Below are 13,259 nucleotides of genomic sequence, written 5' to 3' on the forward strand. Positions count from 1 at the left end.
AGTAATTCAATTTCTGGCTCCAACATCGGCGATCCTATTAGAGAATTGTTATCGTTGCGCCATCGTATTAAAATCAATTCGTGACGCGCATTAATAATCATGCGTTTGTAGTTCTCACAAAATCCCAGCAAATATTTGAGTGAGAGGCAAAAATTGAAATGATTTTTCAATATGGGTCCATCGCGTCGTTTTAAACCCCATCCAGCATTCTCCATATTTTTGTCTTCATCAGATGTCATCGATACATAGTTTTTAAGCGTGCTAGTTATTCCAACGTTTCTGTTACGATCAATCTCCACGCCATTCAGCTCGTATCGAATCTCATCGAACAAGAACGCCATGCAATTATTTCCCAACGCCACCGTTAATGCATCGTTTGACTTATTTATCTTCAATTTCCCCTCCAGGTAGAGGAAACTTTTACACGGCAATGTGTATAAATCCTGCTGCTGTATAGGTATTCTTATCTCATCGCTGTACCCAAACGTCGTGTTGACGTAAGGGTTGTATGTGTGAGTCACGAGCTTGACGATGCGATCATCAAACGTCGGCTTCCCTCCAATGTTTAGAATGTCAACCATTTTTTTTCAACTTAAATGCGTACAGTGAATCCCAATGATTTAAAAAATGCAATGTTCGCAGCAGTGAGCCTCTTCTTTTTAGCGTGATCAAAGCTGTTGCAGTTGGTGTTGTAAACAATTTCACTTGGAAGAAACGGGTTTCTGGTGTCGTTCAATACAAGCATCTCTTTCGTTCGCACCACGCGTATTATCGTCGTCGTACGTGCAGTCTGATGGTAATCTCTTCACCTCGAAAATCAAGCAACCCGTCCGTCTTGATCCACAACGCGTATCGTTAGATCCGAAATGACCTGTGCGGTGATTGGAAGATAAATGATCTGCGCGGGCGTTTCCGATATCTTATATCCTGTTGGGACTCCCGGAGAAAATTCATCTATCGTGTGGATACGTGGCCCATTGTTGTCCTGGTTCTAATACGCGATTCGTCGAGAATCCCAGTACCGATCCAATGTTATTGGGCTTTGTAAAGTCTACGGCGAACCGACAGTACAGCTCGCTTTTCATGGTGTTGTTGTTGGCGCGCAACACTATAGGATACACATCGTTGTCACCATCGTCATTGTTGTATTCGGTGCCACCGAGATTTTGAGGATACAGTTCGATTAATCGCTGCTTCAAATACTTGGCAATGGCGTCTAGTTCGATGGCTGGTGTCAACGCTGCTGTTGACATCATAGTTTACGGCGAAGTAGAATTTATCGTTGCTCCAGTCGATGTTCGGTATTGTGTGATAAGTTTCAAACGTTGTTAGACCAAGCTCGTAATCATCGTCGCTCAAATCTATGGGTGGAAAGTAGCTCACCGCGAGGGTGCTACTCTTGCCAGTTAGAGTGAATGTTAACGACATATTCCAAGCTGTACGACTGGACTCGTACTGAATCAAAGTGGTGAGAAGTCTATCCTTAAATTTGCGGCCAATCGTTTGTAGAAAGCGTAGACATAGTTGTCCACAATTGCTCTGATCGTACTTCTGATAAGACGTTCGATTGTATTCGATTTTCACTGCATCTTTATCCAGATATTGTACCAATTCCTTAGGCGGTCGAAGATTCCCAAAGCTGTCGAAGTATACAGCTCGACGCCCTCTCTTCGCATACGCCACCCAATGAGTCACCGGTCCCTCGATATTGCAAAAATTTACGATACCGCTCTCGTTTCGACATACTCCTCCGGATGGTAGCGCGTTGCGCATAAAAACACCTCTAAAGAATGGAATACGCATACGTTTTGCCAACTCATCCAATTACGCATCTGTAGTTACGCCCACGGGCATTTTTATTTTCTGACCGACGTTTTTTTTTTCGTTTCGATATTCCCTGTCCGCGCTTGTATGGTGCGAGATAAATTCCGCGACCTTCCATTGAGCGATTATGACGTTGCAGTTTCTGCAGCTGATGTTGTGCCGCCTCCTTATCATTTACCGCCTTGGCGATCCCCGCCGGCCAACGATCCTAGAACCCCTAGCAGCGGGAGAAGTGGTAATATGCCACCTCGTTTTGCCACCGGAAGTATCCGCTTTTGCGATGCTTTTTTTGGAGTCCTTTTGCGGGTTTTTGTTTTCATCCCCATTCCGATTTTCGTCTTAGCCTTCATAGCTGCCCAAACAGCTGTAGCAGCACCTCTTTCACCCAGAGTCGAGTCTCGCGCAACGATGCGTTTTCGCGCTTTGTCAGCGAGAACCTTATCTGCCGCGTGCCTTTCACCGAGGTCGTTGCTACGCGAATATGCAATATCGTGTTCGCGACACGCTGCGTCCAGCGGATTGATGCCTTGATCACCTCTAGCCAATCGTTTTGCCAGATGAGTTCCTGGACCGCAAAACTGATATCCCGGAATATGTAATTCGATAGGTAGCGCGTTTATCGCCCGATTTAACGGACCACAACCTTTCCTTGCTCTCTTCGGCGATATTCGCTGCAGTTTTTAATCAATGGTGCTGGACCGTCGATATGCTTTCGCTGCCAAGCAGACACATCGATCAGTTGTGGAACAGACTCCCCGAGCATATAAAAGCCGAATCCGAGGTTCAGCAGCATCGTCGGTGCTTGGAACATTATAATCGCGCTTGGCGATTACGACGATAATACGCGTGGTGCGAACGAAAGAGATGCTTGTATTGAACGACACCAGAAACCCGTTTCTTCCAAGTGAAATTGTTTACAACACCAACTGCAACAGCTTTGATCACGCTAAAAAGAAGAGGCTCACTGCTGCGAACATTGCATTTTTTAAATCATTGGGATTCACTGTACGCATTTAAGTTGAAAAAAAATGGTTGACATTCTAAACATTGGAGGGAAGCCGACGTTTGATGATCGCATCGTCAAGCTCGTGACTCACACATACAACCCTTACGTCAACACGACGTTTGGGTACAGCGATGAGATAAGAATACCTATACAGCAGCAGGATTTATACACATTGCCGTGTAAAAGTTTCCTCTACCTGGAGGGGAAATTGAAGATAAATAAGTCAAACGATGCATTAACGGTGGCGTTGGGAAATAATTGCATGGCGTTCTTGTTCGATGAGATTCGATACGAGCTGAATGGCGTGGAGATTGATCGTAACAGAAACGTTGGAATAACTAGCACGCTTAAAAACTATGTATCGATGACATCTGATGAAGACAAAAATATGGAGAATGCTGGATGGGGTTTAAAACGACGCGATGGACCCATATTGAAAAATCATTTCAATTTTTGCCTCTCACTCAAATATTTGCTGGGATTTTGTGAGAACTACAAACGCATGATTATTAATGCGCGTCACGAATTGATTTTAATACGATGGCGCAACGATAACAATTCTCTAATAGGATCGCCGATGTTGGAGCCAGAAATTGAATTACTTAAAGTGCAATAGCGGATGCCTCACGTGACGCTAAACGATGTTACTAAGCTATCGCTGTTACATGCTCTGGAAAGTAGACAAAACCTGAGCATTTGTTTTCAATCGTGGGATCTGTACGAGTATCCTTTCTTACAGAGCACGACCAAGCATTCGTGGGCCGTGAAGGCATCTGCGCAGCTGGAGATGTTACTCGGTTCAACAACGGCAAAATGACCAATGTAAAACTTTTTCTCAACTCGGAATTTTACCCATACGATGACCTGAATTTGGACTTTAACAAGAATAAGCATGCCATCTTGTATCACATGTATACGCAATTCCATAAATCGCATTATGGACATGGTAGCAATGATGCATTATTCAACGTGGATGAATTTTTGCAAATTGGTCTCCTCGTGGTGATTGATTGCTCGCGACAAAATGAATCGATCAAGAATGGTACCGTAGACGTGCGCATAGAATTCAAGTGTAAAGAGAATGTGCCTGCAAATACTACGGCCTACTGTCTGATTCTGCACGATCGGGTGGTAGAATACAATCCGCTGATAAACGTGGTACGCAAAATCAATTAAATTGCCACGCTACTAGCCTGCCCTCTCCTGTGCCAAAACCATGCCAAAATTTCATCGTGAAAATCGAGATGCTTTACGAGAAAGACCGCATTCTCCAGTCTGTCTTGGAAGCGAACGGACCCCTAAATTGTATCGATAATGGTCGTACCAACATTCGTTGACCTGCAAGGGTTCATCGTCGATGGAATATTTGTCGCGAAGGAAGTGGCTGTCCTACGAAAGGGAACAATTCTCTCGCACTATACTTTTGTGAGTTCGATGCCGCAATATCTTCTTACAAAATCCGACATATCGAGCATCCGGTGGTTGGTGGCAAAACATCATGGACTACGTTGGGAAGATGGAGACGTTCCGTACAGTATGGCTAAACAGCTAATTATGAAAGCTGTAGCCGATGCGATCGACGAGCAAGATGACACATCCCATGTCGTATACGTTAAAGGGCTGCAGAAACGCGATTGGCTCGTGGATTTCCTCGATGAAAATACGAGAGCGGACGTGATCATCGAGACGCTGGACATTGACTACGAGGATATCAAATCCCTAAATAAGCTAAATGTAGTTAATACTCTACGATGTGGCAGACACGCAAAGCACTGTGCCATGCAAAATGTATTTAAAATATTCAATTGGTGGTCTAAACGCCAGAGGGAAATACACAAATAAAATATAATCAATTTTTAATGCATAGCTGTTTTTCTTCACCCTCCTCAACCACCAATCTCCTGCATGTACGCTAGATGAAGACGATAGTTGTAATTATTATGTAGAAGTAGTACGATTCATGATCAAAGCGGTACCATAAACGTACGATAGACGTTTGATAGACGTTCAGAGTGGTACGTTAGGCGTTGAAAGTGGTACGATAGACGTTTGATAGACAAATAGAGTGGTACGTTAGGCGTTGAAAGTGGTACGATAGACGTTGAAAGTGGTTCAATAGACGTTCGATACACGTTCAGAGTGTTACGATAGACGTTGAAAGTGGTCCAATTCACGTTTGATATACGTTCGGAGTGGTACGATATACGTTGAAGGTGGTACGTTATGCGTTGAAAGTGGTTCAATAGACGTCCAATACACGTTCGATACGCGATCAAAAGGGGTGTGACCTAGTCGAAGGATGTGTCCAAAGAAGAAGGGAGAAGAATTCGAAGAACATGATAAGTGCACTCTGAGGATGGTTAGTGCATAATTCGAATATGTATAGAAGGTGAGGATGGTCAGCGAAAATGCAGGTGGCCTGTGATGAAGATGGCGAAGAACAAAGGCATCCTACTTTGCAAAACTATGCAACTTTAGGCATGGGCCCACATGTGGGAGCTTGGAGATGCAGCGAGACCAATTGTTTTAAAATCTTGGTCAACGTGCAGTCACTTTGACAGTCCTGTGAAACACTTTTTTCATTTTTGGTGTTAATTGAAATTGCTTTGAAGAAGATTGCTTTTGAAGGATATTATCAATCGTTCAACGCATGGAAATACAATCGATTAATACCGTAATTTTCCATTATCATATTTTAGTGAATCGTTGTGTTAGTAAGTTTGAGAATTATAAGAAAAATCGGTTTCAGATTATGTCATTGCCCATGAATTTGAAACGTCCGGCTACCGCTACGATCACCGCTGCTGCGGCAGTTATCCATTCATCCAGCCCGAAAGTGTATGTGGCCTGTCGAAATGTTGCGGTTCAAACCGAAGCAATTCGATGTGCAGAACTTTATGAGGCGGAAGCTAATCAGGATGGCGACATATTTTTAAAAGTTTTTACATAATGCGATAATCTAATACACGACTACTTCGAGGATGATGAGGAATATTGGATGCATCGATATGAACAACAAACGTTTTTAGGCGATTTCGATGATGATGATAATGTACAAATATCTATACCTCGGAATAATCATGCGTATCATCCAAAGAGTGTGGCTTTGCGAAATGTCAAAGCGGAAAATATTGATTTTGATACCTATAGGAATAAAGTATCGGGGCTTCGGGCTAGTGTTGTTGCAGTTCAAACTGACCGTGTGCAAGTTCCTATGGATTTACCATTAACTAATCTATTTGCTGATGATGTTACCGAGTGGGATTATTCATCCAAATAAATTTTAATTATGTTTTTTTTATATTCTATATTATCCCTTCCAATTATTATTTCATATTATTATTTGTAACAATGTATATTTCTTAAACATATATTATTTCTCAATTTTATTTACCCGTGTTCCTCCTCTCACCGCCTAATTTTTAAGATTCGCCGTTTCAATAATTATTATTTCTCTGCGTTGGGAAAAAAGATTTCTGCTGACGCTGCATAATTCTATTTCGTTCTTCGCGCCGCCAAGTGACATCACCCTGCACGGCCGCTCCAGAGGAGTCGAATTACGCGAGATCGCGCGAAACGTTGCGACGTTAAATCGGAACGCTTTGAAATACTGTTGGCTTTAGAATGCATGCGATTCTATCCCCTATGTAGTGGTGTCTCTTTCCCACCTAAAATTTTAACTTTAAAATAATGCTCCGTCTCTTTTCCTCAAATACGCGGTGCCGAAAAACGCCGATCATTCCCGACATCGTACGAAACAATTTCTGATGCATATTGGTTTGGAAAAAAATTTCTAGGACAGTCCCCACCCTGGATTAGGTCTGAAAAAAAATTCGGGTGGGCCAAGTTCTGAAAGAGATTTTTTTCGGGGGTCAATGCCTGCCTCTGAAAAATTTCCGACGGTGGGCCTGGTCTGGAGAGGCCTCCGCGGCGGCTCGGCTCGGACTGATCCCCTCCACGATTACGGATTCCCCCACGCCGCGGCTCGTGCGCGCGCACCCGGTCTTCCTCTCCCCAGAGGCTCGGCGCCCATCTTTCTCTCCGCCGCGCTCCCCCGCGCTCCCCTCAGAGGACCTGGTCTAGAACCCGCTTAGCCTTACTACTCCCTCAATATATTTTTTTGTTTATTCTAGCTCACCAACTTGAAGCTTAGTATAAAATAAAACACCCTTTTATTTTTCTGTTTCCGATTACCTGGAAGATAAATATCCTGCACACCAGTGCACGGCACAGAGTGACCCAAGAAATAGCCTCTTTTTGGTCTCACCATTTTGGAACTGAAATTTGTGCCACATGATACCTTATGATGAGACATCAATCATGATAAGCGAGGAGCAATGCGGGGCCTGCTGCCCGAAGCATACAGCCCTGCGTGACGTAGCGATTCAGAGGCATGAAAACCGTCGCACAATGTACACGCGTTATAAGTACCCACATAGTTTGATGAGTACCATTTATATTAATTATAATAAATATTAAGTATTCAGTGTTTGAACAACTGCCTGAGCATTCAATGATCCACCGATCCCAACAAATCACAACAAATTTTCAAGTTGAAGTGACACTTAGTTTCTGGGATATGGGAGGTCAAAGAAGTGAAAATTCTTTAACGCATCAGCCGATACGCTTCGATGTACGGACGTTTATGTCAGTCCGATAATTGAAAGAAATGTTCCTAGGGGTTTTGCTGACTGCTAACTGCTGTCACCCTTTGCGCGGCGTGTTGGTTGATCATGCATAACTCATATTTATTATCAAAAAATAATTTTTAAAAAAACAGCAACTTCTTCAGAGATGCATAAAAACATGATCCAAATTTCAGATGAATCGAATCGCTAATTTCTTCCAAACAAATCCCCAATTTTGGTATGTTTTTAACCCCCAAAATGGGATTCCCCCTATAAGGGGACTAGACAGTCGTTTTCCGTGAAAGAAGCACTTTCTTTTTAATGTATTTGTAAAAAAATGAAAGCATATCCAGATGTATCCTTTTACCTAATGTTCATTATTATCATAGAGATTGAAAAAAAGTTGATATGAAATATACATGTGCTTTAAAAATGGCAGTGTTGACTGATAAACATTTTAACGTTCTTCTGTAGCTTTCAAGTAATATTGGTCTTAAAAAGTGACATAATCCGATTTCAAGGTGTGATTCTTGTTGGTTACATCCGTAGTTTCCCGCGGAACCCATAGAAACTAAAATTGAAACAGAATTATTAATTTGGTGGCCGAAAAACGGCGATTATTTAAAAAAAAATAGTCGTGTTTATGTGCTACTAAAAATTCCCGACTTTTTAATTTTTTGAAAATCTCAATTTTTACGGACCATATCATGGGTTTGGCGGGAAATGGTACATGTTTTATATATCCTGTAATTTTGTCAAGTTGATCTGAACCGTCGTTCATTCGCAACTGGGCGAAGACCAGGAGAAAAAAAGATTCGAGAAAAACGCGTTTATAGTTTCGGGGAAAAGACGACGCTATAGGTTTCCGCTTGACCTTTTTAGCTGCTAAATCAACAATTTTCTGAATTTAATATAAACCAAGCGGCATTTTATTCAGAAAAGATAGTACTTTCGGAAAATGCAATAAGAAAATTGAATTTTCGACTGCCTAGTCCTCTTAAAGACACGAAATCATGTAAATCGGAGTGTGTTTAACAAAGTTGGCTTTAAATTTCACAAATTAATTTTTTGTCTAATTTCGTTAATTGCAACCCGAATTAGCGTTGGTTGACGCGGCTGGTATACTACAAAATTCCAAAGCACGAAAAAAAATCGAGGGGTCCACTTAACCACCTTCCCTTATGAGTACTTACCTATCAGTTTAAAAGATTAAAATCTGCCCACAGAACCATCTGATGGGATTTTTTGAAGCAGATGTGCTTCCATTACATGTTCCCAATGCAACAAGCACATCCGTATACTCCTCGTTACTGTTCACGTCTTATCGCTTGTACGACCGAAATTGATAGTTAGTAAACATAGTAGATACAATAATACTCATAGTAAATAAGCCCTGACATTTTATCGTGTAGAGAAAAACTCATTGTAGCGGTCTATAGTGAAGACTGTTAAGTTACGTATCAGTCAGCTGCACACATAGGGTAAAGGCAGGTAATATGGAACGGCACTTAATATGGAACTCCGTAAAATTTCGATAAAGAAATAACGAACTCTTCAGGCAATCGTGTATACTAGATCCCTAGGCACAATAGACAATTGTCATGATACTGGCAATTGAGTTTCAGTCGGGTATCCATCATTGAAAAAGAAACGTTTATACTTTTCGTGTGGTGTAAAAGTTTCTGAAAAGTGCACCAAACGGTTAAATATTGTAGTGAAGATATGTTAAAAAGTATTCTTGATTACTCAACAATAGTTTACCGATAAAGTTACTTTCTCCTTAGTATAATTCTTAATTTCTTGTCGGAACATGTGTGTACGTAATATGGAACATACCGATTAACATAGATGAAGTTGATAATGACGATGACGACGATGATGCGAAATGCTTATTTTGCGATGGTAATTATAAAAATAATGACAATGAAAAGTAGACCCAATGTATTCGCTGCTTTCAGTGGGCACACGAGGAATGTGGGGCTTCCGACGTATTATTCGCGGGCCCAACTTATAAAGCAGGAATAAATTCCAAAAATGATGTATATTTATTTATTTGTATCTTCTACTTAATAAATCTTCATTTTTAGTAAAAACAGTAAAGATATTTGAGTATTCTTTATAAATTTCCTAGGTGTTCCATGTTGGGACCCATTTTTTCGAACGGCCGATTTTCACTCATTTAAGTTTTTTTACTATAATTGCAAAACAATTGGACTTTGTTTACATTTGACGATGTAAATATGATTATGCATTAGTTCCTTCGTCCCTTCATGTCAATTTTATTATAAAAAAAAACAAATTCCTCTACTTTTGACAAGCTTTTGAAATCAAATGTTCCATATTACCTGCCTTTACCCTACTGGATTTATTTTCAAAATCTTTTTTTTTTTTGGAAAATGAACCACAAAAGAAAATACGACAAAATGTTATTGTATCATTTTGATTTATTTTGAGCCATAAAATCTCCACCATATCAGTTATACCACGATTTATGGACCACGGTTTATATTAGGAAATATTTTTACATACCTCAGAAAGTCGTAGTCTGGTGCCTCGTACTCTAGGACCCTCATCCGGTGGTGTCAATAGAGCCACCGATGTCACAATCAAAGCCAGGACCGCAACAATCACGAGAAGAGCTATCAGAATGCCGCGCCAATTCCTCTGATTTGGATTCGCCGATACAAGCTCCTATCACAAAGGTTCTCACTAACGCCAATGTTAAATAATACTAAATTATAGATATTCTAGTTATGATTCGGAACCAGAAATATATCACGCCAGGATGAATAACGATCTTTGGTGACTCATTGTGACGGCAAGTTACAAAAAAAAAATCATATGCTGTAATGCATACGCAGGAAATCATATGCTATCCAGAAAACTTCAAAGAATTGGATAACACTTTTCAGATTGAAAAATGTAGAATTTGGCACTAAAAAGTATAAAATTTGTATTTTCCTTAATTTTTCATATTAGAAATGACTCCAATTTTTAATAAAAGGATTTTTAAAATAATTATAAGTGACCAAAGACGTCAAACTCGACCAAACTTAGTAACTTTGATCAACAGTATCTCCTTAATTAATGAATTGCGACTGTACAATTACACTGTCCAACACGATTTTTGATGCGCAATATCCACTGGGCGATTGTTGTAGAGTTTTTCGCCCTGAACACGAATCCGCAAGCAGAATTGCTCTATCACCCTCAGTTTTTGAAAACATGAGTTTTTGTAAAAACACACGATTTGGGCAAAAGCGAGGTATTACGTGAAAACTAAGAACGCTAGAAAGTTCAACTTAGTCTCAAAAGATAGAGAAAAGTTTCCTGAATACATTAGTGTATATAGTTACTAAATTTGAATGTTTTGAATGGTTGTAATGGTCGTCAACGTTTGAAGAAGTGTCGATGGGCATGGTTTCCACGAAATATTTTTGCATTTTTACGAAATACCATACAGGAAAAGTATAAGGGAGAGAGAGGATTACTGGGGGCGCTTCGATCGATTCGGACCATAACAAAAATAAGATGGCCGCCTTAAGTGGGGGGTAAGTAGAGGACCTCTGTGACGGTAAATCGTGAGGTGCGTGTCATTGGGTCCGCGAAGTGTTTTAGAGATAGAGTTCTCCGGTATACTGTTTAGCCGCGTGGAAGGAGTAAACTTTGCGAAACAACTAATTCTGATAACTTTGAAACAATTCATTCTATTAACTTACAAAATAATTTATTCTGTTCAACGATTTATTCTAACTTCTCACTGCACTTGTTCAGTTAAATTTACTATTATTTCTGTTCATATTATAGTTTAATTCGTGTGTAGTGCATCCTGTAATCAAGTGTTCGCGTCTCATTCCTCTTTCTGATGCAGGTTTATTAGCGATTCAGAATATTTCAAATTGCAAAAAGGAAATTTTAAACACATTGTCATTTACATTGTTGTGACTGTCTGGTGAGTTGCACCCTTTATCTTTTTCTGTACATTTTGTCGTTGTCGTCGTTGTCGTTGTCGTTGTCGTTTTATTATAAATGAGAAATCCCTTTAGAATACAGATATAAACAAGTAAATACAAATAAATAAAATAGTCTGCAGGCTACAACATAAATCACAGGCAACGTAGGTAACAAATTATACAATAAGTCGGCTGACCAAATGATTCCGGAACGAATCGAGCGACATAGAAAATAGGTCAGTGTCCGCGAGGCACCGATTCACCTCCCCATGGCACGGTTTATGGGATCCGCAGTATAGTGGTAATAGTCAGGATCCTTCGACTCAAAAAGAGGTCTCGGACGCAATGGCCGTTGTGGGGCACGAAAACTTATCGACGCCGCAAGCTCGGGGGGAGTTTATCTGAGCGTGTATCACTTTAAACAGAAACAACAGATCAGAGCAGAGTCTACGGTCTCTGAGAATTGAGAGCCTTATTTTGTGTAAGGCAGGGCCATAGTCATGGTCGAAGAACCGCATAGGGCTACCAGTTGCCCTCAAGGCCAGCCTAAGGATCTTAAGCTGGACCCTTTCAATTAAGCCAACATATTGTTCATGCCTCGGGTTCCATATTATCGACGCGTACTCCTACTGCGGTCTAACAGGAGTTTTTATTACACTGTTATAATTTAATGCATATTTAACGATAATTTCTGACAGTCAATGGACTATGGAATTCCCCTAGTCAGAAATTATGTCCGATTATATTTTGTGAAACGGTTGTTTTATCCCTTATATATATTTTATTCTGTTATGTTCTTTAACTTCCACCCAATATTTCAACATTAAAGCTTTGTTTATCATTAAATTCTACTCGTTCATTACCTATATGATTCCATTGAAAAGACCCGTATGGGACTGTACCAACGATCCCAAAATCTACCCCTTATCCTTCTGATACGGTACCTAGATATTTAAAAATTAAAATAATTGACTGTTACGAGTGCGGCGAGCTCTTCTTAAAAATATACCCAATACAGCAAATTCTGATAGTCTAAGAACTGTGGGATATCCCTAATCAGAATTTGCGTGTATAAATTGTGCCACTTGAACACCACAGGCCACGGCCCGTAACAATATATTTCCAAAATATTCGTGGTCTAAAATCTATATTATCCGAATTACGCAGTGCCATAGCCACTATATCTATCAAGTACGATATAATTATTCCAGTGGAAATATGGCTTTGTGACTCTATCCGCAATGCCGAACTTGGATTTAACTATTATAACATTTTTAGATTTGATAGGAATAAGGAAACAAGTAAAGCGTGTAGAGAAGATGGGGTCTTAATAGCCGCGAAAAACTCTTATTATAGCCGTCTAATTAAATTAGACGTCAATACCGTTGATCAACTTTTTTGTAGAAGTTCGACTCGGATTTGAAACAGATGTCTTCGGCTCCGTTTACATCCCACCTGCCGCAGGGTCTAATGTGCATATACAGTCACTCACAGTAAAAATCGTACACGTCGTATCATAAGAAATATTGACTCGGTATAATTATGAAATAAGGAATTTCGTTGAAAGGAAATTACTTAATTCTGTGTCATTACTCACACTTAACAGAAAAAATTAAACATTATTATTTATTAATGAAAAAAAACAATAACGTCCTAACTTGCCATATTGCCCTCACACTTAAAATCGTACAGCAGGATAGCATCGTGCTTTTGTAAAAAAATACTACGCGATGCTTTGCGTTTCAGTTGTTTCTCTATTGTTTGGCGTTCAGTCGAATTCCATTGTGCCAGTGGAAGACGGTCCTTGGAATAACTAAGTTAAATAAGAGACAAACAACGGTGGAGGAA

The 13,259-nt window shown here is 40.2% G+C and overlaps 1 protein-coding gene across 1 annotated transcript in view; it reads right to left on the bottom strand.

The window, feature by feature from the left end:
* Positions 1–13,259, bottom strand: part of Dpp10 (Dipeptidyl peptidase 10) — a 655,550-nt gene that overhangs the window by 602,853 nt on the left and 39,438 nt on the right. Inside the window, exon 2 of the mRNA XM_076823446.1 lies at positions 9,988–10,149. Within this exon, the coding sequence (XP_076679561.1) occupies positions 9,988–10,149 (162 nt within the window). The remainder of the gene's footprint in view (positions 1–9,987; positions 10,150–13,259) is intronic.

This window comes from Andrena cerasifolii, chromosome 11 (genome assembly GCF_050908995.1).
Source record: "Andrena cerasifolii isolate SP2316 chromosome 11, iyAndCera1_principal, whole genome shotgun sequence".
NCBI classification, from domain to species: Eukaryota; Metazoa; Arthropoda; class Insecta; order Hymenoptera; family Andrenidae; genus Andrena; species Andrena cerasifolii.